Raw genomic sequence first — 25,395 nt, 5'->3', positions numbered from 1 at the left:
TTGCAATGCAGCTACATTCCTGGGTTTTAACAGGGCTTGCATCTCATGGTATAGCTTTATATCAACTGTAGTTTTTCATAGCAGAATTTTAAAACCACATGAAATCAAAAATGGAGATTTTTGGATTTTATTCTATTAGGTCATCCTTTAATTGCCTTTTTGGGCCATTTGTATGTTAATGTACTACTAAACATTGACAAAATTAACTTTAGCAGATCCACATTTAAAATGATAATCTTTCACTTTTAGAAAAACAGACCCAAAATATCGATGACACATTTTGCACTACACAGTTTTTTATCCAATAAAGTGTCCCTTTCCCTTAAGCCTAGTGCACACTGCACAACTCAAGCTCGTCTCCTTTGATGTTTTGAGTCTCAGATCTCACGACCAACGGTAAAAACTGTTTGCAAGAATAATGTAATCTATGAGAATGCTGCAAATGATCTCCGATCATCTCTTGAGGTACTGTGAGTTTAACTTTATTTGCACGGTGCAGTTCACTCTTACACATTGTGAACGCAGGTTCAGTAATATATACAGGTGTCTTTGTAATAAAGAAACAAAGACGAAAGTGATTAAATCATAAAGTAATACAAGACACGTTCACCTTGAACCTAAAATTTTGTTCTGTTTTCTTTAGGCAACATAAACTGTATTACCAAATACATACACATTCGATAAGAACACACATTTGGCAAAATTTTTTGGGAACACAAGGGAATTTATTAGGCGTATTTATTATGATGATTATTATAATTATCTTTACATTTATAATTGTCTTTAGTTCTTAATTTGTAGGCTATTAGTAAATTTTCACCTGTTGTGATACTTGCGTGATAGCAAATGGGGCTGCTGGAGATAGTGCATGTTTGGATTTGGGGAGATGGTTATATATAAGATTTTTATGTTATTTTGATTCCTTTTGAATTTAGAAATGTCTTTCGTGTTTCAATAAATTAATTTTTAAAGCAAAATCAGTAAAGCAAAAATATTCACCGACCTTGAGGGTTGACCATATAATCGGATATTGCAATATTTTAATGATAATCACATTTAAAATATCTTTTACATATCGCCCAGCCCAAAAGGGAAGTTACATTTTTCATGAACAATTGTAAAAGTAATTTTATGGAAACCCGCACAAACACGTGTACTCAATTCCATATTGTAACATGTTACCTATTTATTTTTGCATATTTGTTTTTGATTATTCTATGGGCAATATAAACATTATTTTATTGAAAAACGTTGTTTTTGAAAATAGTAAATTATTCGTTTGTGGTATGGCTCTTTCAAAAAAGTGCACCAACGAAAAACCTGCTATAGACATATTTCTCATATCTGCAAGGCAAGTATACGCTGAGTTTTGGTTCATTTTCGTGACGCACTCCAGACAGAAGTTCACGGAGACCGAGACAGCAGAAAGAGCATCCTGTATGATTTCTTTCTTTTACCAAACCACAACGTTTTGCTGTTATTGTGAGTGTACACAAATAAAAGTAAACCCTTTATAGTTTTGAATGATGTCTTACTCTTATCTGAATGACCAAAAATGTATTTCTAAACCACAGTCCGCGTAAGGCCCTCCAGCAAGTTCATTGAGGTCATTGGCGGAGTCTCAAGTATTTCTTTCTGCTGTTATCAGGGAAAAAGTCAGGTGATCACGCCAGCGCCTCCCGTGACCACAGAGGACTGACTATGTTATGATATCAATTTAAAAAAAAAAAACAACTCAAACAGGAGCAATTCAAATATTGAATTTTGGGGGCATTTCCAACCCTGCACGACACTATTTTGAGCCAATGCCTGATTAGCTTGCTTGTTGTTAACCTGTTGGTTAACAGCTTAATGGAGGGCTATTGCCCAAGTTCTGCTGGCTCTGTGGAGATTTTTTTCACAGCAGTGGCAAACATGTCAAAGTTTAGAGCAAACTCTATCCTTACCTGGCTGTCACAAATGAAGGCTGGCCAGGTAGACTTTGATGTTGTGTGGAGGCTGTGATGAATGTCAAAGAGGGGGAGGGGCAGGGGCTTGTGTGGTCTTGCAGAATTACAACTTAAATGCAGATGTGGGACACACGTTTACTTGAGAATTGATGCCAAGGGCCAAATTTAAATAAAAACTAGAATATAAATTAAAAAATAAGAAATGACTTGCAAAAAGGGCACTTATCTAGTGAAAGAGGGTGGGTGCTTGAGCACCACTTGGGGGTCTATCTGTGCACGTGACTGCCTGCCTGAGTTTCGTCGACAGTCGGAGGCAGCACGATAATTCTCTATGCAGGAAAAACCCTGCTTTTTCTGTCCAATTGATTCACAATCAGAAATTAAATTCCTGCAACGAGACCTGTTCCATGAAACAAACTGGAATTGCAAAACTCTTCTATGAATTATGCAAACTCATTGTTTCTCCTTGCTTGTCCTCTACTTTTTCAGTTCTCTGTGGAACATCAATTACTCTTAAATAGAGTTGAACTTTCATATAAGACTATCATGCTGTACTTGTACTATTGCAAATAACACCCAATAGCCTCCTTATATACCTCCTTATTCAGCACCGCCCGCAACCCCTCCCCCCCCCCCCCGACTCATCAATTTGGGCTATTACATTTTGAGTCCTCACATAGGTTCAGTCAAACGTTAGATTATCTATACTACTACAGTAGCAAAGCTGAATCTACAGTAGACTCTTAAGACACATTTCTCTGGTCTCATTTGTCTAAGTCTGTCATTGCATTAATCTGCATTTTGCTGCTCAGACAGTTTTGAGGTTTGTACTGTCAATATTAAAATAGAACAGTGGATCAACTACATTTTAAAATAAAGTATAAAATGGTTAGTTTAAAGCTTTGTCAGGCAGATCTGAATATTTCTTAAAATTATTATTTTTTTTTTATTTCTACCCCATGGTTTTTGGGGGCAAAATATGATTCCCATTTTAAGTGATGAAGTTATAATCTTTTTTTTTTTTTTCATCAGTAACAAGATATTAAGCTATTAAAGTAAATTCCTGATGCTTTCAATGCACAAAAAACAAAACACAAACAAACAAAAAAAACAATCCAGATGCTTTATAATACTGTGAAATGCATTTCTACATAGCTGAACAAAATGCTATATTTAATGTACATAAGTTTGGCAATATCAGTTTGACCTGAAACAGATGAGCAAGCATAGCCTACATTACTTTTCTTATACTATGATATGACGCAGTTCATATCTCTTGTGAACACTTCACAAGGTTTCTCTTTTTTTTTTTTTTTTCCAGTGCGGAGGCCTCCCCAGCAGAATGCTGCCAGCATGCCAAGGTGCTGGAGGACACACAGTTTGTGGATGGTTATAAGACACTGGGCTTTCAGGAGAGCATCTACGGGGAGTTCTTGAGCCATTTGAGGGAGAACCCACGGTTGGTGGCCTCCTGTCTGGTAGCAGGAGAGAGACTCAATCATGAGCACACACAGGGAGTCATATACGCAGTCTTCACCTCGCTCTATGGCAACTGCATTATGCAAGAGGATGAAAGCTACCTGCTGCAGGTAAATTGAATATAAGCATGTGTATTGAGAGTTCAATATACACTCACTGAGCACTTTATTAGGACACTATGGTCCTAATAAAGTACCTGACGTGGTCTTCTGCTGTTGTAGCCCATCCGCATCAAGGTTCAACGTGTTGTTCATTCTGTGCATTTAGATATCAGAGATTGGCCATTGAAAAATTCAGATCGGTTGACATGGTTTCATTTGATACCTTCATTTACACGCTTAAATTTATGCATTTGGCAGACACTTTTATTCAAAATGACTTATAGCACATTTAAAATATACATTTTTTTTAGTCCATGCATTCCCTGGAGATCGAACCCATGACTTTAGTGTTGTTAATGCTATGCTCTACAAGTTACAAGGACACGATAGCAATTATCCTCATCCTTCATTGGCATTATAGTAGAATTTAATATGACTTATGCAGCAAATAACGCCTGTTATTCCAAAAATACCTTCAAACAACAGTAATATTTTATTTTTTTCTCATTTTAAACACAAACCATTTTTAGCTTTTTAGATTATTAATGGGGACACTGTTTTATCAGTTTTATGAGTTAGATACTTTGCCACACTTCTGATATCTGCAACTACTATGTACTTTACATTAACAATTAAACTTTTTAAAAGTTAAACAGTAACATTAAAAGTAACTTTTTTTACCCTATGCTCTTTTGTAAATATTGTGTTGTACTTTTATTATCAGGTACTACGTTATTTGGTGGAATTTGAGCTAAAGGAAAATGACAACCCTCGGCGCCTGCTACGGCGAGGCACGTGTGCATTCAGCATCCTCTTTAAACTGTTCTCCGAGGGCCTGTATTCAGCCAAGCTATTCCTTACCGCCACCCTCCATGAACCCATCATGCAACTGCTGGTGGAGGACGAGGACCATCTAGAGACAGATCCAGGCAAACTTATCGAGCGCTTCACCCCCGCCCAGCAGGAGCGGCTGTTCGGTGAGAAAGGGACAGATGAATACCGCAGAAAGGTTCAGGCTGCGGTGGAGGCCAATGAGGCCAAACTAGTGGCCCTGGTCAACTCTTTCATTGGCTGCCTTAAGCAGAACACCTACTGCTTCCCACAGAGTCTGCGCTGGATTGTGTTTCAGATGTATAAGACGTTGGCACGGGTGGAGAGGTTAGAGGTCGGGGAGGCAAGGACGATGTGCACTGATTTGCTGCTCACATGTTTCATCTGCCCAGCCATAGTCAACCCTGAGCAGTATGGCATCATCTCAGATGCACCAATCAATGAGGTGGCACGCTTCAACCTCATGCAGGTGCAGTATTTTGATGTTATCTTTCAGTATGTTACAATACATGGCCGAAAATATGTGGAAACCCAACCACCACACTTATATGTGCTTGTTGAACATTTAAAATCAAAACCATTTTCATGAATAGGGAGTTGGTCCTCCCTTTGTTGCTATAACATCTTCCACTCTTCTGGAAAGGCTTTCCAATCTATGTTGTAACAGGACTGCAGGATTTTCTCCTGATTTAGACATGAGCATCAGTGAGATTCACAGTTTGCAATTCATCCCAAAGGTGTTAAATTGGGTTCAGGTCTACCCCTTTGTGCAGACCTGTCAAGTTCTTTCACACCAGACTTATTAAATGATTTCTTCATGGACCTCACTTTGTACAGAGGGGCATTGTCATGCTGGAACTGAAAAGGACCCTCCCCAAACTGTTGACAAAAAATTGGAAGCACACAATTCTCTAAAAGCAATTTTATGCCATAGAATTAAGTTTTGTCTTCACTGGAATTAGGGAGACCTAGCCAAACCTGTTAATTAGAAGAGGTTGCCAACATACCTTTTGGCCATGTAGTGTACAATCCAAATGTAATGAGAATTTCAGCCTGGTTTAAAATGCTGAGATTATTTTTCCGTAGTTGTGATTGATTGTTGTTGGTTTGCGGTATAGATGTATTCTAACAATAAAATCAAATTTCATGTGTTAGGTGGGGCAGTTGTTGCAGCAGTTAGCCATGTCTGATGCAGATGATGGAGACCCTCGACGTAAAAGCAGTTTGTTAAAGTTTGATAAGGTAAGAGACATTCCCAGGATTATGAGGCTGCTTTGTTTCTGATTCTGAAACTTTATTGTATTAATCATTTTGTTATTGATGAACATAAAATATTTATGTCATTTATATTTATGTTAAAGATGAAGATTGAATATTGGTGCACTAGCATTTAAAAAATTTTAATGGCATATTTCAGATGTGTGTTGCTGCCTTTTTGGATGTTGTCATTGGTGGAAGAGCTGTTGAGACTCCGCCAATGACCTCAATGAACTTGCTGGAGGGCCTTACGCGGACTGTGGTTTACATGACTCATAATCAGCTTTTGGCTCTGGTACGTAATGAAGAAATGGAGATAATGTATGTGAGGAAGTACTTCAGCTGACACTGACATCATACTGACATCATCAAAAGTACAAATTGTCTAAATGGGTTGTTCACTTCCTAAAAAAGTCATAAGCCTCACAATACTGGCCTGCTGTTAACTCTATTCAAATTTACCATATCATAGCAGACAGGCAGATGTTCTGAACACTGTGAGATACTTAAGGTATTTGTTGGTACACCTTCATTAATTCGAAACATATCATCAGTGTTTCCTAATATATTTTCATGTATTTATATAAAAAGGGGTCATGAAGTGCTTTTTTTTTTTCATAATTGTATTGTCTTCCCAGAGGTCCAGTGATAATGTTACAAATTTTTTTTTTTTATTATTTTTTTTTTTTTTTTTTTTTTTTTTATCAAAAAAGTCTAAGTTTAATATATATACATTTTTCACCCTGTTTTTGGCCCTCTGTCTGAAACGCTCGGTTTTGGCCTCAGCGCCTCCTTAAAACTTCAGTGTAAACGCCCACTGTTATGATTGGCTAACATCATGCAGCCCCTCAAATTCAGCAAACTCAATCGGAAGAGAATGAACCTCAACATTATAAAACAAAATTGCAGGGTTTACACAGTACACATCCAACACATTGCATCTGAATATATTAAACTGTTCATCTGAAGCACAACTGTTAACACAGGGCACCATAAACTGTCTAACAGTCATGACATCTGAAATATTCATGTATGAATTAGTTATGTTTTTGAAGTGTTTTTAACTGCCCCATCTTTCAATAACAGTTCCTTTGCAAAGCTTGAATCATATTTTGACTGTTCACAAGCAATCCATGTTGAAATGAGCAGAAAAAAAACTAACACATCACGTCCAAAGAATGGTGAAATTACGCACACACATACTGAAGGCGCACATTGCCGGAAACACACTGATATGGTCAAAGACGTCCATCATCGAAGACGTCCTATGTTCAATTAAACATTGCGCAGATGGGCGAAAGAACACATCCATGACAGAGGCAGCAGCTGAATAAGAGAATTGCTTCTTCCTTTCAGAGTTGTAACCTGACACCACATCTTTTAAAAGTGGCTAGATACATGTCAGCGGTCAAAGAGTCTGTGTAGTTCACGTTTATATACAAAATAATAAAAAATAGTCCAGATGGGTCCCCTTTGGTGTTATGTTGGGAATAGTTATCCACACAATGTCTGCCATCTTGACTTGAAATGCACGCCAGTGGGTGGGATCAAGGGTGTGAAGACGCATGTTGTGGGATGTGTAAATAAAAATGAGCAATGTTTCGTGACTTCACGAACAGACAGATTTCAAAATTTGATGTTTCAGCAGGGTGGCAAATATAAATTCTCTTTTTAGACTGGGGAGGATGTTTTGAGTTCTGAAATTTACAGTATGATTTACCTTTTTACAGTTACCTTTTATATGTCTAAATATCAAGGAAATTTTATTGTCCCTTTAATGATCCCTTTAATTCAACTCTGTTGCAGGTATGTATTTGACCACACATCGTCATATTAATAACCAATCAGTAATTACACTGATTAAAGATTCACTAACATTACAAATGAGCATTTTTAACATCGCTTTACTCAAAACACTAACAATTCATGGCTCATTTCAAGTTGGTCATAATAACCTGTGATTCAGTGAGTGAGTACCTAAGTGAGTAATACAAGTAGATTCAGTGAGGATGTGTGTGGTCTGACCGATTCAGTTCATGTTTCAGACTCATGTTAGATTCAGGCGGATTGATTAAAAAGAACCACACTGATTTGTTCGGGAAAGCATGTTGTGCAAGTTTTTGCATGTAGTCATTGAGAACAATAGAAAGCAAGAGAAAGCTGTGTTGACTGGTTGTTGTGAATATATTATTTTGTGGTGGCCTTTCTCTCTCATCACACACAAGTCACAAGTTCACAACTGCTAAAATATATTTACAATTTTATAATGTATACATATTATGCCATGGAGCTCTTGATTAAGGTAGGTTCAGTGCAGGAAATACTGCATGTCATAAAATGCCTACACAAGACTCAAATCAGTAAAAATTACTCGTACTGTTGCGGTGTGAAAGAGTGAAGTAAACATGCCTAAACCTGTCCAACCAATACACCAGTAACAGTCATACCGCATACCTTTCCAGTCATAATGCTTTAACTCTTCCAGCCCAACCTGCCAAGAGCCAGTTACCCTCTATTTTCCTGTGTGTGTGTGTGTGTATGTGTTCTCAGCATGAGCAGCAAGGTGTTCATCATCACACTGTCATTTACAGATCCAATTAGCCCGACTCCTATGTTGTTATTGCATTAGACTCACTGTTTGAAATTCACTAATGATGATAGCTGAATAATGAGGCCCACCTGCTTTAATTACCAGCACTGTTTAAGAATAAATTTAAAAATTACCTGAAGATGTAAAGAAAGCTCACCGTACACCTTACCAAAACCTTGATTCTCCAAAAGATTTCATAGGATATCAGCTTGCGAAAATCATCTGATTGTAGCTTGTAGCAATTGCCTCCTAATTAATTTTTTGAAATAAGATTGTATATAAACAGAACAAAGAGATTAGTTACTTTAACTGGTGGGTTGTTTGCGACCCAAAAATGGATTGCTGGTCTGTTCTGATAGGGTTGCGGATAGCAGGGAAAAACCACGCTAAATGCAAAGGGAACACTTCACAAGGTTTCATTTGTTAACATTAGTTAACAACATTAGTTAACATGAACTAACAATGAACAATACTAAAGCACTTATTAATCTTAGTTAATGTTAACTTCAACATATAGTAATGCATTTTTAAAATTAAAAGGTTTATTTCACCTGCCGCTTTTGTGATATAGATTATAATACTAATGCAATATTTAAAATGTTTAGGCTGATAAATCACACTTCTGCTGTCATTTATATATTTTCAATATGTTGATTTTTGGATTATGTTTGTGTCAATTAATAAAATGTTAAAGAAATAGTTCACCCAAAAAATTTAATTCTGTAATTTAATCACCCTCATTGTTTCAAACCTATATGATTTATACCGTGGAACACAGAATATGTTAGACAGAATGTAAATCTCTGTCACACAAAACATCTTTCATGAAAAGAAAGTGAAAGGGAATGACAGCCTCAGTTACTAGTCATTCTACCTAACAATGTTTGATTTTAAGGAGATTTTTTTTCCTGTGATTTATACGGTCACCTCCTTATGTCTAATGTAAAATCTGGGTCCTGAAGCAAAAACGTTTGATATCTCAAACTTCATATCTTCTCTGTGTTCAGGTGGACTTTGTGCGTAGTGTGACGGCAGGTGATCAGCTCAGAGAGGAGGATCACCTGGCTCTGGAAACCCTACTGGCCAACATACCTCAGTCCCGCACAAAAAAGAGCAACAGTTTGGAGCTTACGCCATCTAACACACCCCAGCTCTCCCCAGTCACTACGCCTGCCAACAAGAAGAACAGACTTCCTATTGGTATTCATTCTACATTAGGTTTACTGCATGTTCTTTGCTGCAATTTATTTCTGATTACAGAAAAGTAATCTCTGTGTGTGCACACTTTGCCTGAGGTGTTGCCAAATAAAAACAAATAACAACTTGATTAAAAAAAAACATTTATTTTCCGTTTCTCTCAGCCATGCACAGCAGTGGTCTTCTGTTGACTGTTAACTACTGTTAGTTCTTTCTTATACTCATGTACTGGTCTGTTACATACAGTGGCCCCAGAAGGTGTTTGGACACTAAATCAACATTTACAAATGTATGATTGTCATTGCATTTGATAAACTATCTAACCAAGTAGTGTTTTTTAAGACAGAAAGCACAAGCACACTTTTCATGCAGAACATTTAACAAAAATAAGTTTGTTAGGTTGAAAATAGTAAAATAATGTATGGTTTAAAATATAGTAAAAAAAGTATTTGGACACTTGAACTGACTTCATACATTCACTAATAATTACCTTGGGACAAGTTAGTTAAAAGTAACTGCAAAAATGGCTAAGAAAAGGGAAGTTAGTTCTGAGTCAAGATCTCACATCTTGTGTTTGCAGATGCCCCTTGGTTTGATATTTTGTTATGTAATACAAAGATATTCAGAAATATTTTTTTTGTGTTTTTTTTTAAAGTGTCGAATAAGTGTCTGAATACTTAGAGGCCACTGTATGCTGTTTCTCTTGTCCACCAACTCTCTGATTTCCTCCTCCTGTCTCTTCCACCTTTTCTATTGCCTTGCCGCCAATGATCATCAGGACAACAGTTGGCTGCCATTACGTGTTGGGAGCCCTCTGCCACAGCCCTGTCTGCTCATATACCTTTAGTAACCCCGTTTGGTGGGTAGCCCTGCCACTCTGCAGTGGCTGACATGTTCAAATACTCCCATCCATCCACAGCCTTTCACTGCTTCACCCATGCTTTGCCAGTCATTGCCGTGATTGCTGTATGTCTGTGTGTCCCAGCTAGGAATTTTGATGCTCGCTATAGCACATCTGGGCTGCATTACTTGCCTCTAGCACTTTCAATGTAGTTTCAGTTGTTCAGACAAGCAAGACTGTTCATATGGGTCATAAATCTTGTAATCTTCAGGTATCTGAACTTTTTACCACCATATTCCATACTGGCTCTCTTTGCTTCATTTGACTTGTGTTTACCTTATATCATGCACCAAGACCAGAAACGCATACACGTTTAAGACTTTAGAATCTGCCCAAGGAAGGCCCTCAGAAAAAAACTGAGATTTCATCATCCATAAATCCTCCTGATATGTTGTCGTGGAATCAGAGACCCTCCCTTCAACGAATTCAGATCACAAGTGATCACAGGAGATGCAAATACCAGGTGTGAATGTTGATCTGTATTACCTGTGATCGTATCACCTGAGGTGAATGCTAATACCAGATGTAAACAGGACCTTTGTGGCAACTTTACTGAGTGAGAATACACTTGTGGTAGTCTTCATTTGAAAATGCTCTCATTACCTGTGCCAGACTTTTAAGGTAACAATTGCAAGGAAGAAAAACTAAAATCAAGTCTTTTAAAAAAAATTCTCTAAGCAGTATGGAACCAAACAATTTCATTGTCTTTAAGTGTTCTTTGTTGATATTTTATTGACGCAGTTCTCACAGAATTTATTTGTTCACTTAAATGTTCTGTTGCCACTTAAAGGGATGGTCCATCCCAGATGTGTGTGACTTTGTTTCTTCTGAACACATCAAAGATTTTTAGAAGAATATCTCAGCTCTGTATGTTCTCACAATGCAAGTCAATGAATAAAAAAAAACTTTAAGCTCCAAAATGCACACAAAAGGCAGCATAAATCCAGTTGGTAAATCCATATCTTAAGCGATATGATAGGTGGGTGAGAAACAGATCAATATTTAAGTCCTTTTTTACTATAAATTATACTCCCTGCCCAGTAGGTGGCGATATATACAAAGAATGCAAATTGCCAAAAACAAAAGAATGTGAAAGTGGATATTTATAGTAAAAAAGGACTTAAATATTGATCTGTTCTCACCCACCTATCATATCGCTTCTTAAGATATGGATTTAACCACTGGAGCAGAAGAAAAAGTCATACACATCTGGGATGACATGAGGGTGAATAAATGATGACCGAATTTGTTTTTGGGTGAACTATCCATTTAAAGGGGAAGTTCACCCATAAATGAAAATTCGATAATCATTTACTCACCCTGCTGTTGTTCTAAACCTGTATGACTTAATGCAAAACAGATTATTAGCCTCAGTCACCATTCATTTTCATTCCATGTTTATTCCATACAATGAAAGTGAATGGTGACTGAGACTTCCATTTGACCTAAATTTCCCTTTAAAGTCATATGGGTTTGGATCCACATTTTTGTGGGTGAACTATCCCTTAAAGTTGTTTGTTTTGAGTATTTTTGTGAGGAGATCTGTACCAGTGCTCATGGTGCTTTGCATCGTTATCCTGATGTTTAGGCTTCTGCACTCCAGCCCAAAGCTTGCCATCCCTTTTAACAGCCTGCAAGCTGCCTAACTTTGCTTCTAACCCCTAACATTTTGTCCCTGCCCCCCTCTTCCTCACCTAGCAGGCTCTCGCAGCCGCAGCCGGTCCAACATGGCCCAGGAGGGCGAGACTGAGGCCAGCTCCCAGGAGTCTCTGCAGGAGGTCATGCCAGAAGAAGTGCTAGTCATCTCGCTCGGAACCTCAATACAGACCGTACCTGGAATGATGTCAGAGAATGAGGTGAGAAACTTTATGCAATATGTCATAAGCTTAACCAAACAGTATCAATATCAATCTATAACAATATCTATCTATCTATTATGTTATCTATAAGATTACTAATATATCACTATAGATTCTAATCTAGTCATTTTACAGGAGTTGATACTGTAAGTACTGGCAACTCTATTGATGGTGATTGGCATATATTGCTGTTGTGACTCTTTCCGTAGGTCCTGACTCTGCATCTTGGAGACTGTGGACAAGGAGATGCCCCAGTCGATGACACCAAACTGCACGGCAAACCTGACAAAACACTGCGCTTCTCACTCTGCAGTGACAACCTGGAGGGCATTTCTGAGGGTGTGTTTTAACCAGACAACCAGCAGATGGCTCTCTTATACAAACTCTTCCATGTCCATCTGTCTCTTTTTCCTTTAAAACCTCTGTGATGGAAAGATAGAGAGAAAGAGACTGGCAATCAAGAACAAATAAATAAATATTACAACCCAATTTCAAAAAAAGTTGGGACAGTATGAAAAATGCTAATAAAAACTAGGGATGTGCGCTACGACTAATTTGACTGTTGTTTAAACAAGTTTTGGAACCAACTAGTCTAAAGAGAAACCAACCTTCAGAAAACAGTAAAAGAAAAAGAAAGTGTGTTTATGCGACCCATTTAAAATACTTAATCTATTCCAAATCCGATGCTAAATACCACTGAAAAGGGGCATTTATCTGCAACGTGCTCGCCTTGAATTATGATTTTTTTATCAGCAGATTAAAAAATGGCATACCTAGCCTAAAACAGTTATTTTTTTAGGCTACTTACTCAGAAGCATAACTTTTTTGATGAGCAAAATTAACCTGTCGACATGGTCCGGTGAAAGACGGGACTTGACTCACCTGAGGCGTCTATCCTGAGCTTGAAAAAGCCCGCTCAGCGGAAAAATAACGTACAAGCATGCACAGATTTAAAGATGACTCAAATGTGAAAACATCACACTTTCAAACATTTGGAAAGCCGATTCCCGCACCCCACCGAAGTGATTTCATAACTGCTGAGTTTGCTTGTCTAGAGAGAGGATATTTTCCTGCGCGCTCCGCGAGTGGGAGAGGAAAGAAGCACGCGCTGCCTGAGGTGAAATTAAACTCTGTATCTGCTCCAGATATCCTCTTTTTAAAATAATATTTGTATTATTAATTCTATTTAAAATATTTAACATTAATATGACAGTAATTTAAGTACAGCCTCTGTAAAAATATAAAGCTAAATGTAAATGTGTAAAAATGTTGATCAGTTTAATGGAGGGAAATATTAACCGACTAGTAATTCCAGTGTCGACTAGCAGCATCAGAACCGTTTAGTCGACTAGTCTCGCACATCCCTAATAAAAACAAAGTAGTGATTTTTAAATTACATTCATCCTACTACAACTACACATTATATAATGTTTTACCTTGTGAATTTATTTTTTTATTTTTTATGTACAGTCATTTCAATTCAGATGATTGCAACACTCTCCAAAAAAGTTTAGACAGGGGCCATTTAAGACTAATAACAATTTGACGAGTTAAAATAACAAGGTGATGTGAAACCAGAGATGTTAAACAGGTGAGGCAGTCATGTCATAGTATATAAGGAGCCTCCAAAAACAGCCTAGTCCTTCAAGAGCAAGGATCATTCGAGACTTGTCAATTTGCCAATGGATTCTTCAGCAAATAATCCAGCACTTTGAGAACAATGTTCCCCTATGACAGATTGGAAGGATTTTGGGCATTTCACCCTCTACAGTGCACAATATACTTAAAAGATTCAAGGAATCTGGTAAAATCTCGGTGCATAAAGGGTAAGATGAAAACCACTTCTGAATGCATGTGATCTCTGATCCCTCGGACCATCACTGTCTTAAACATTATTTATCTGCAATGGATATCATGAACATGGGCTTGGGATTACTTAAGTAAACCTTTGTTAGTCAACACTATTCACCGCTGCATCCACAGATGCAAGTTAAGACTTTACTATGCAAAGCAGAAGCCCTACATCAACATTGTCCAGAAGTGCTGCTGAATTCTCTGGCCTCGGTCTCATCTTAGATGGAAAGTAGAACAGTGGAACCGTGTTTTTTGGTCCGATGAGTCCACATTTCAAATAGTTTTTGAAAAACACAGCTGTCGTGTTCTCCGGGCAAAGAGGAAAAGGGCCATCCAAGCTGTTTTCAGCGTCAGGTCCAAAAACCAGTGTCTGTATGGGCCAGGGGTGTGTCAGTGCCCATGACATGGGTAACTCACACATCTGTGAGGGCACTATTAATGCAGACAGATATGTAAACATTTTGGAGCAGCATATACTGCCATCCAGCACCATCTTTTCCAGGGACTTCAAACCACATACTGGCCGAATAAGCAGAGAGTGCTGGTGCTAGATTAGCCTGCCTGCAATCCTGACCATCTCCAATTGAGAATGTGTGGTGCATTATGAAGCATACAGTATGGCAATGAAGACCCTTACAGTTGTGCAGCTGAAGACCTGCATAATGGATGAAGGGGGGAAAATTCCACTTTCTAAACTTAAACTTGTGTCTTCAGTGCCTAAATGCTTAAGTGTTATGAGAAGAAATGGTGATGTATCACAGTGGTAAACACTCGACTGTCCCAACTTTTTTGGAGTGTTGCAATCATCTGATTTGAAATAACTGTACATTTCAAAATAAAAAAAATATGAAATTGACAAGGTAAAACATCATATAATGTTGTAGTGTTTCAATATAGCAAAGGGTAAAAATAATTTACAAATCACTCCTTTTTGTTTTTATTAGCATTTTTCATACTGTCCCAACTTTTTCAGAATTGGGGTTGTATAATAGTTTTTGTTTTAGCCTTGTGGGTAAAGATGTGTGTTGGTAACTGACAGATTGTAGATTTAAAGCCTGCAATGTGCAGTCTATGATCTGATCACCATTGTACGCTTGAGCAAACACTTAAACCAGGTTGTCCTCTTAGATAAAAGTGTCAACTAAGTAGCTAAATGGTAATAATAAATTAGTCAATATGGGAACTCAAAATTGTGTTTGACCACAGGGCCATCTAACCGCTCAAATTCAGTCTCTTCTTTGGACCTGGAAGTGGAGTCTGTGTCAGGAGGAGGACCGGGGCCCTCTGGTAGTAATGGTGCAGAGGCCTTGCAGCTACTAGAACATGAACAAGGTGAATTTGTGTTTTTAGGTTGCCCATAAAAATGGGTGACAAACCAAATACAATTTCTATTACAAAAAGTTGTGTTGTATGTGTTGAGTAATTTCTCTGAGTTGTCCTCTATATAGCCACCACTCAGGATAATTTGGACGATAAATTGCGCAAGTTTGAGATTCGGGACATGATGGGCCTGACGGAAGACCGGGACATTTCTGAGACCGTAAGTGAGACATGGAGCACAGATGTCCTGGGCAGTGACTTTGACCCCAATATGGATGAGGATAGATTGCAGGAGATAGCAGGTAAGACACAGTGTATTGCTGCACAGCTAGATCACAGAGCTATGGCTACAGTCATGGCCATTTATAGTGGACTAGTTAAAAAAACAGGCATATATTACCAGAATAAGTGTTGTTGGCTCTCTCTCCTCTATACTTTCAGGTACAAGTCTAACTACACAGGTCTTGCATGCCTAACATTTTGTTTTAGACTCATTTTGATGATATGCATTGTATGCTCTACTTATAAGTTTTTAACAACAGGTGAAGATCCCCATTATGTGCCTCATACCAGAGTCCACTGTCTCTGAAGATTATTTTATTGGAATGTGGTGGTTTTAATGCCTTGAGCAAATTGTTTTTTTCAGCTGACACTTCTGATTATTATATATATAATAAAAAAAAGTCAGACTAGATAGTGTTCTTTAGGTTTTATTAACTAAACCTTTTACATTTTTACCTAATTTTCACCATGAAAATAGCCATGGAAGCTGGCAGGGCATTAAATCACATACAAAGAAACACAACATTATATGATCAGAAACAGTTTATTGTTCAGAAAACTCATTACTGGCACCTCGTGGTCAATTGAAAACTTGTTCCTATGATGAATTACAGTATTTTTGTGAGTCCTGTTTAGTAGTGCCCTAGTGGTTAGAATAGATTGTGTTACTGTAATTATATTTGTATGGTTGACCTTATAAATTATGGTAAATTGTATTAAATATTTTTTAATGTTTTATAAATGAAAAATGGACTAGATTGTATTGTATTTTGGGAGGGTCTATTTGCCTCTTATTTGCCGTACAGTAAAAGGGGAAAGGAGGGCAGGAAGTCATTAGGGACAGACGAGATGGGAATGGGACATTTTACTGTAACCCAGCTACCCAAAGTCCACCAGACTTTGTTTGTGTACTCTGAGATGCTGTTGTCATAGTTTGATTTCCTTAAACTAAAAAGCAACTTGATGATAACCCCATTTCTCTTTCATGTAACTCTGTCAAATATTATGATCACTATACCTCTAACATGTCAAAAGCATGTGCGCTACCCGTTTTGAATCTGAAGAAATTGTTTTGGAATATAAAGAAAACTGTAGTTCTGTGACCAAAAACATTTTAAATCATACAATCCAAAAAGTTAAAATTCAAATAAATTTGGCATGACTATCCAAAAATTTTCTGAGGGTGATGTATTTGTTACACCTCCCAATTTTGGCTAAGTGGATTTGGCCCTATTTAATTCACTCTTTCCTTGATTGAGACAAAACTATCCTTCTCTGTAGAGTCAGACAATTTCCAATGTTTCGCAGAGAGCTTCTCTGGAACAGAGTCATAAAGAAAAACAACATCAGTCTGCTTCATTTCATTCCATCACATGCCATCTCTCACTCCTCTGTCATTCACTCATCCTCTCACTCTCTTCACCCCATCTTTTCCTTTTATTCCCTCATCTTCCATGTTCGCTCTCTTTCTCTCTCCCTCCGTCTGACATTCACACAGTCCCTGCTGTCTTATTGACCTTGGTTCCTTCTCATTTGCATCCTCCATTTTTCATTGCTCGGAATATGGCGTTGGGGGACTTTTCCATCATTAAGTGAATTTACAGCGATTTCCTTATGTGTTTTCTCCGAGGGATTGGGTTATGAGATACACATTAAATATCCATTAATACCTCATTATCCCACTGATAAGATTACCATGATAATGAGGCAGAAATTCTAATTGTTTCACAACTGCGGGTGCCACTCATTTAATCATGCACCTGAAAGACGGGCGGCTCAGAGCCCCTGCCTCACTCACTGTAAACAGGGCCAGCGGGGGAAGCTATCCTGCAGGCCCACCAAACCTGCCCTTGTGCAGGCCTGCATGTGTGTGTATGCAGGGAGATGTGGCCTGTCGAGTATCATAGGGCGCGCTCATCTTTGCATCCACCCGGCCATCAAACGCCCCCACACACATTCAAACCCCACCCCCCGCTAGGCTAGCTGTTCTCTCTCCCCTCACTTCTCTGCTCTCCGTCTCCATTCTTCTGCCTTGTTAGGCATTAGTTCCTGTTGGGAGTGTTTGGGAGAGAGGAGGTGCTGTGTGGGATGCTGGTTGAGCGAATAATGAGGTTATGAGTGATTCTCCTCTCAATCCACACCTCAAAGTCACAACCCTGATGGTACTGCGTGTGTTCGTCTGTGTGTACGCTCACCCTCGAAAACTTGCGAGGAGGGAGACTGCAATTAACCTTTGCCCATCCCTGTCGTAGTGCTCTTTCCAGCTGTTTTTGGTCAGAGGTTCCTCACCCCATATACATGCATTTTTTTTTTTAAATGTCATCTCCTCAGGGACTGCGGCGGAGAACGCGTTGGGGAGCTTGCTTTGTCTGCCTGTTCTTCTGGACCCATACGGTTCTACCATCTCTGAAACGACAAGTGAGGCATGGAGTGTAGAGGTGCTGCCCAGTGACTCAGGTGAGTGTTCACACATAAAAGTAAAGGATACTGAGATGTCAGTATGTTTACCAATATCAAACATTTTCTATATTAAATGTGAAGGAAGACAAACCAGGTGAAGTTAAATATGCCTGTTCCTTTAAAAAATAGTTGTACACTTAAGCCATGCTTAAAACGTATGATTTTCACTGAATTGGATAATAAAATATGAAAACAAAGTCATCTGCAAACAAATAATGCTCGACCCTTTCTAAGAGCTAACTTAATTTTTCCGAGCCATATTTAGTATTACTTAAAACCAAGGTAATGTTTTAGTAATTTTGTGGATGTTTAGAGTCAGTTTCCCTGGAGTTCATACAGTTAGGCCTATCCTAGCAGAGTAACCAAAGATGCAATTCATTACATAAGCTATGAACATGTTTTTATCATTTTATAATTTAAAACCGGACAAACAACTTTTATGTAAAATATTTTGCTTTAAAATATTGTTATATTTCTTTAAAAATAAATGGCACTTGGTGTGATATTTTGTTATCTCTAATGCAGTGATATTCATATATTTTTAAGTGTGGCTTAAGTGCCCGTATGCTCTTTGGGGCCACTAGACATAAGTGTGTTGCATCCGATCCTTTCAATAAACTCGATGTATTTGAGATGGATACACTGGAGATGTCAAGAAATTATGCTTCGAGAATGCATTGAATTTCTTTTAGAGATTTTCTTCCGTTTTATACTGCAATAATCCTGTTTAGGGATGCACCGATCGGATACCTGGATTGGTATCGGCTCTGATACTGAAGCTTTTAGACGGATCGTGTATCGGTCCGACAAGCCCGATCCAAATCCGATACTGTGTGTTAGTCATGTTCATTACTGTCAAGCTCCAAAAATGAAATAAAAGAACCATAAAAACACCATTAAAGTTCATATGACTCATGTATTTTATTCAAAGCCACTTATAGCTGTTCACGATAGCTCTGTGAATCACAAAAGGCTGTGTTTAATAAGTAAATATATAGAATGCACAGCGCCAGCGTGTTAGTGAATGGTGCTGCTCTGTTGACAAACTCAAGCACAGACTGGTGATGCACTCGCAGCTATTTTTAGATGTAGATGCTCAATAGTTTGTTTCACTTATAATATGCATTTAGAATTTGAATAAGCGAATTAAACTACCGTGAACTTGCCTACAAGCACATACAGGACTTCCTGGAGTTTAGAATGTAAAAATAAAAGTGTGAGGTTTTAAAAAGTGCACAATTGAAATATATTACTGTTATATTTAAAATTATTAAGTCAATAATAATAATATTAATAATAATTTATTATATTATTTTTATTATTGTCATCATTAGTATTTGTTTACAATTTATAATAATATTTAAGTTGAATGGGTTCCAAAAAATAAAAAAAGTGGACTGATATCTTACAACTAAATTGAACAAAAAGAGATCTGAATCCTTTAAAGTCCAGATGCAATTTGAAATATTTAAAAAAAAAAAAAAGGGGAAAAAAGGGCAAAAATAAAACACTGGTTTCTTGAAGACTGGAATTACTGTTAATTTTGCTGCTACATTATCCAGTATACTAGTTAATAATAAAGTGTTTCTTAATAAGCTATACATTTATATTGAAATAATGTGTAGTTAGGGGTTTGTGTTTCTTTACATATTAAAGAGTACACCCAATTAGTTCCACAGAATAATGCAAAGATATTCTAAACTGATTATGCATAAAAAACAACACTGGTATCAGCTTGGGATCGGTATCGGCCGATACTGAGATTTCCGATATCAGAATCGGATCGGAAGAGAAAAAGTGGTATTGGTGCATCCCTAATCCTGTTAGCAAAGTGTTGGCACATTATGAGTTAGAAATGATAAGTAAGACATAGTATTTCTGTATGATTCCTCCATAATCCCTGTCATTGAAGTGTGTTATGCCAGTAGGCAGAAGGCAGCCAATGTGCGGCTTTGTCCGCCTGCCTCTTTTGCATCACAGGGAAAAAAATGAGTGATTGTTTTTTTTTTTTTTTTTTTTTTTTTTTTTTTTTTATCCATAGCTGAGGTTTGTTTCTGTTCTAAATTGCACAAAAGTAGACTCCGAAGACCAGTTGAGACTTACATTATTACAAATGAGCATAGAAATGAGAGCCTTCCACAGACATGCCCTTGTAGTCTTTGTGTTTGTGTGGATGCAGTAGTTTGTGCAGTTATTGGATCTGTGTTGCAGAAGCTGCAGATCTGAAGCAGGAGGAACGCTTGCAAGAGCTAGAGAGCTGCTCTGGTGTTGGGAGCACTTCAGACGACACAGAGGTCAGAGAGGTCAGCTCCCGACCCAGCACCCCGGGGCTCAGCGTTGTTTCAGGTACACAAACACACTTGCATGTATGCAAACTCACTGTTTAATTCTTTTGGTCTAAATGGTCAGTAGAAAGGTCAGGCAATGAGGGTGATCCAGATTCAAACTTGTCAATTCGGACTTGTCACCCACATGAGCACCATGGCTAAACATATCAGAACATGTTCGATAAGCTCTGGTCTTTGTAGTTGTCATGTGAACATGCAAACCACTGTGAATGAGATTCTCTGATTTACTCATGAATGCGCATCAGACGTCAGTATTTTCACTATGCGTGACATAATAAAGAAACAAGCGATAGAAGCTCTCTCTTCTATGTAAATGAAGTTTTTGTCCTAAACAACCTCAACAGGCAACAGGACCTTTTTTTTTTTTTTCTATCGCCCACTGTAAAAAATCTAATTGGTCCAATCCTGGTCCTCATAACTATACATTAATCATTGAAACTTGTTGCATCACATTTGGTTACATTGTGTAAAGGCAATGGAATACTTTTTTCACAGGCCGTTACATCTTGCACACAGTCGAGCATTTTAGCCTTTCAAAATAAACTTTTGAATATGAGCCTGCACGGACACGTTTGATGCATGTGCACTATGACTGCTTTGTGATAATCTTTAGTATTGTCAACTAGGCGCATGTGCAGACATTGCATACATATGTAAACAGGTAAATGTGGCAGAAAAAACTGGGTTGCACACAGACAGTCCATGCAGACTGTGCTAATGACGAAATGTACATCACGCCCAAAACCAAAGCATACTTCGGTCTTAACTGTTTGGACAACAGTTGACAATCCAAAATATCATCCTTCTTACACATCAGAGTTAAAGGTGCTGCAAGCGATTTGAGCCATTTTGGAACTTCCACAAGACTGAGCTGTTATATTAGACACACCACCTCTTTTCAAAACACCTCCCTCCAAAGATAGGCACCAAACAAAAGAGCATTGCTTCTTCTCACAGTTGTCAAACACAACAGTAGCAATATAGTGCCCTCAGCTGACAACTGTTATGAATCTGAATATGACATTAAGCCTGAATGATCCACTTCAACTACTACACTATGAGAACATGCAAAATGATTGACAGGCATAAAGCACATCAAAGTCTTCTGATTGGCTGATCAAAGAATGTGTCAGCGGCCATATTTTTGTTACACAGTCTAGTGCTGTCACAGAGACTGGTGACATATCTCAGAACACTTAATTCAGTGATATCTTTCAGGGAGAAGGAACATTTTCTGCATACCATTCCATAAAAAACTATCGCTTACAGCACCTTTAAATGCTGTTCTCTGCTTCGCTGATTTTTATTTGGTGACTCTTCTGTCTTGACATAGTGATGAAGACTAATAGCTAGGTAGCAACAACAAACTCCCAACAGACTCCTCGTTGGAAGTTTTCCCTGAGGATTTTGGCAGATGGATTGTCTTTTCTTTCTTCTTTGATTCATTCTTGCCGTTTCCATCTCTCATTCACCTACTATGACCTCCCTGGAGGATTCCTCTGCCCTCTTTGCATACTCAAGGGAGCATTGGCGTGGATTCCATGCTTCTGTGAGTGGAATGAGATGGGCCGTTCGACATGCCCGCCTCTCCATCACCAACACGCTATAGACTTATTCTTTAACATTTCTGTATATCTCCGATATATGTACAGTCAAATCCTTAGTTATGAAAAAAGTAGACCGAAGCTCGTTTTGCAGAGGCAGCAGATAAAAAGTTATTTGCTGTTCCTTTTTATCAGTGGTAGTATTTCATGGCAAAGTTTGACAAAGTTTGACTACTTTGACAAATAATACAACTGTAAAACTAATATGCTTCCTGCTATGATTTATAGTTTGGCGGTTTTGCTGAAGTGTTGTCTGTTGTTCGTGCAGGCATCAGTGCCACATCGGAGGACATCCCCAATAAGATTGAGGACCTACGCTCTGAGTGCAGCTCAGACTTCGGAGGGAAAGATTCCGTAGCCAGTCCAGATGGAGAGGACTCAGCACATGGTACAAAACACACTTGCACACTGAAGTGATTGATTGGTAACAGTCTTACTGTGCCTTAAAAGGCTTTGTTTAAATTTAACTACATAGATCTGTCTCTAAAGGGATATGACAAACCTTTTATCTTCCAACATAATGGGAAATATACAATGGCCCCAAAATATATTTAGAAAATCAAGCCGCACTTAATGTGTGAATTTCACACATCATTTAACAAATATGAAACCAAGTGGTATGTGCAAACAAATGGTGCTAGGCACTTTTCTTAGCATTTTTCACTTTTAACCAACTGGCCCCAGGGAATTTTTTAGTGGATGTATAAAGTCAGTTCTCTTCAGGTTCACACGTGTCCTAGCAGAAGAATCACAAGTGTAGTTCATCACATTAACTATGAACATATTCCACTAATATTTACAATGAAAGAGTTGAAAAAAGGCATGTATTTATCTTAATTTTGAACATTATATCTCTGTTTTATATTTATATTGTATAATTTGCAAATCTAATAAACTTCTTTTTGTAAAATGTGTTGCTTTAAAAGTTTGCTTGTGCTAGCTTTCTTTTAATTAAATGCCACTTGGTTTATAGTTGTTTTTGTGATCCAGTTCGTACAGTTCTTTTTTTTTTTTTTTTTTTTTTTAGTGTGGCTTAAGTATTCAAATATTTTTTGGGGTCACTATATGCTGCTATTTGGTGTTAAGCTATTGAATGTTTCTTGGGATCTCTGGTGTGGGACTAACAGCTCCTTTGTCCCTCATTTTCAACATCCCTGTATCCGTCCCTTCTTTCCTCCACCTCTCTAGGGGCTCACAGTCTGTCCTGCGCACCTTCTCAAGCAGACTCACTGCTGGCCATGTTTGATCCTCTCTCCTCTGGAGAAGGTAATGTCACTTCCCAGCATGTACTGCTGTAGGATGCGGTACTTATGAATGTAAGAGCTAGAAAACAGAGCCATTAATGTGCCTCATGACAAGAGCTCACTTTACAGTGTGTGCGTTGTGTGAAATAAAGCGAACGTGTGCCAGATTTCTACTCTCTTAAAGGGATCGTCCACCCAAAACTTAAAATTATGTCTTAATTTAGTCATATAGTTCCAAACCCATATGACTGATTTTCTTCCATGGAACACGATAGGCTTGGCAGAATTTTAGCCTCAGTCACTATTCAGTTAAAGTAAATGGTGACTTTGGGTGCACTATCTATTTAAGGTGCATTCTGAGGTCCGGTTTCCTTCTATTTAATGGATTTGTACATTGGTGTTTTAAAGCAATTGTTTTGTGTGTGTCCAATACTGTGTATCTCCAATGGAGTGCCTTTGGAGCTGCTTAAATGTATTGGAGAGACATTTTGAGAATGTGTGTGGTGGGGGGGGGGGACAAGGTGAGGGGATGACAGGTTGCTAGACCTCACTGCGGGCGATTTGGCTCTGTGGCCAGTCCCCACTGAGCTAGTGGCACAGGGCTGGCATTGAAACACTCAGTAGAGATGCTGTACCCTTGAAACAGGTGGCCTACTTTCACCTGAGGTCTGTCTCACTCTGACAGCTCTCTCAAGCTCTCCCTCTCTCTCTCTCGCTCTCTCTCACACACACACACACACAAGCGCACTCCTGCTAGCTTTGCTTCTTGACTGTGCGTGTGGAATCTTAGTTTTTATGAATGCCAGTTGAACAGAAGTCATGTCATGACCCTGGAATCTAGTTTGTTTTTTTCAAGAATCAGTTACATTGCAGAAATGACAGTTTTCTGTTTCACTCAAGCCTAAAGAATTCATTCATTGGCTTTTGTTAGTCAAAATGAAATAAAAATGTATCATATATATATATATATATATATATATATATATATATATATATATATATATATATATATATATATATACACACATACTCACACTCACTCTCTCTCTCGCTCTCTCTCGCTCTCTCTCGCTCTCTCTCGCTCTCTCTCGCTCTCTCTACCAGTCAAAAGTTTTGAATCACTTGACCGAAATGTTTCCCATGATCTTAAAAATATTTTGATCTGAAGGCGTATGCTTAAATGTTTGAAATTAGTTTTGTAGACAAAAATATAATTGTGCCACCATATTAATTTATTTCATTATAAATCTAAAATTTTATATATATATATATATATATATATATATAATAATAATTTTTTTTTAATTGATGACTTGGACCAAATAATAAAGAAAAGCAGCCAATAAGTGCCCAGCATATAGATGGGAACTCCTTCAATACTGTTTAAAAAGCATCCCAGGGTGATACCTCAAGAAGTTGGTTGAGAAAATGTCAGGAGTACATTTCTGAAAATTCTAGGCAAAGGGTGACTACTTTGAAGATGCTAAAATATAACACAGTTTTGATTTATTTTGGATTTTTAGTCACAACATAATTCCCATAGTTCCATTTATGTTATTCCATAGTATTGATGACTTTACTATTATTCTAAAATGTGAAAAAAAATTATAATAAAGAATGAGTAAGTGTATCAAAACTTTTGACTGGTGGTGTGTATGTATGTGTGTGTGTATATGTGTGTGTATATATATATATATATATATATATATATATACACAGTTGAGGTCAGAAGTTTGCATACATTTAGGTTGAAGTCATTAAGGAGGTGTACTGAATTGGAACTGTACCTGTGGATGTATTTTAAGGCCTACCTTCAAACTCAGTGCCTCTTTGCTTGACATAATGGGAAAATCAAAAGAAATCAGCCAAGACCTTAGAAAATTTTTTTTGGACCTCCACAAGTCTGGTTCATCCTTGGGAGCAATTTCCAAATGCCTGAAGGTACCACGTTCATCTGTACAAACAATAGTACGCAACCATCATACCGCTCGGGATGGAGATGCATTCTGTCTCCTAGAGATGAACTAATTTGGTGCGAAACGTGCAAATCAATCCCAGAACAACAGCAAAAGGACCTTGTGAAGATGCTGGAGGAAACAGGAAGACAAGTATCTATATC

General features: G+C 38.0%; 1 protein-coding gene across 6 annotated transcripts in view; it reads left to right on the top strand.

The window, feature by feature from the left end:
- LOC127414761 (GTPase-activating protein and VPS9 domain-containing protein 1-like) overlaps window positions 1-25,395 on the top strand; it is a 66,451-nt gene that overhangs the window by 15,472 nt on the left and 25,584 nt on the right. For 2 of the 6 annotated variants that reach the window (XM_051653019.1, XM_051653020.1), the window contains 14 exons: window positions 3,271-3,538; window positions 4,254-4,829; window positions 5,516-5,602; window positions 5,778-5,912; window positions 9,215-9,407; window positions 10,183-10,263; window positions 12,007-12,161; window positions 12,374-12,503; window positions 15,225-15,350; window positions 15,467-15,640; window positions 17,952-18,077; window positions 20,292-20,426; window positions 22,301-22,420; window positions 23,221-23,298. In XM_051653019.1, coding sequence (XP_051508979.1) covers window positions 3,271-3,538; window positions 4,254-4,829; window positions 5,516-5,602; window positions 5,778-5,912; window positions 9,215-9,407; window positions 10,183-10,263; window positions 12,007-12,161; window positions 12,374-12,503; window positions 15,225-15,350; window positions 15,467-15,640; window positions 17,952-18,077; window positions 20,292-20,426; window positions 22,301-22,420; window positions 23,221-23,298 — 2,384 coding nt within the window. Of the gene's footprint in view, window positions 1-3,270; window positions 3,539-4,253; window positions 4,830-5,515; window positions 5,603-5,777; window positions 5,913-9,214; window positions 9,408-9,568; window positions 12,162-12,373; window positions 12,504-15,224; window positions 15,351-15,466; window positions 15,641-17,951; window positions 18,078-20,291; window positions 20,427-22,300; window positions 22,421-23,220; window positions 23,299-25,395 lie in introns of those variants that run through there. The other 4 variants (XM_051653024.1, XM_051653021.1, XM_051653023.1 and 1 more) reach the window with 4 other exon arrangements.

The sequence above is a fragment of the Myxocyprinus asiaticus genome, chromosome 24 (assembly GCF_019703515.2).
Source record: "Myxocyprinus asiaticus isolate MX2 ecotype Aquarium Trade chromosome 24, UBuf_Myxa_2, whole genome shotgun sequence".
Lineage (NCBI taxonomy): Eukaryota > Metazoa > Chordata > Actinopteri > Cypriniformes > Catostomidae > Myxocyprinus > Myxocyprinus asiaticus.
This window is presented reverse-complemented; position numbering and strand designations above follow the sequence as displayed.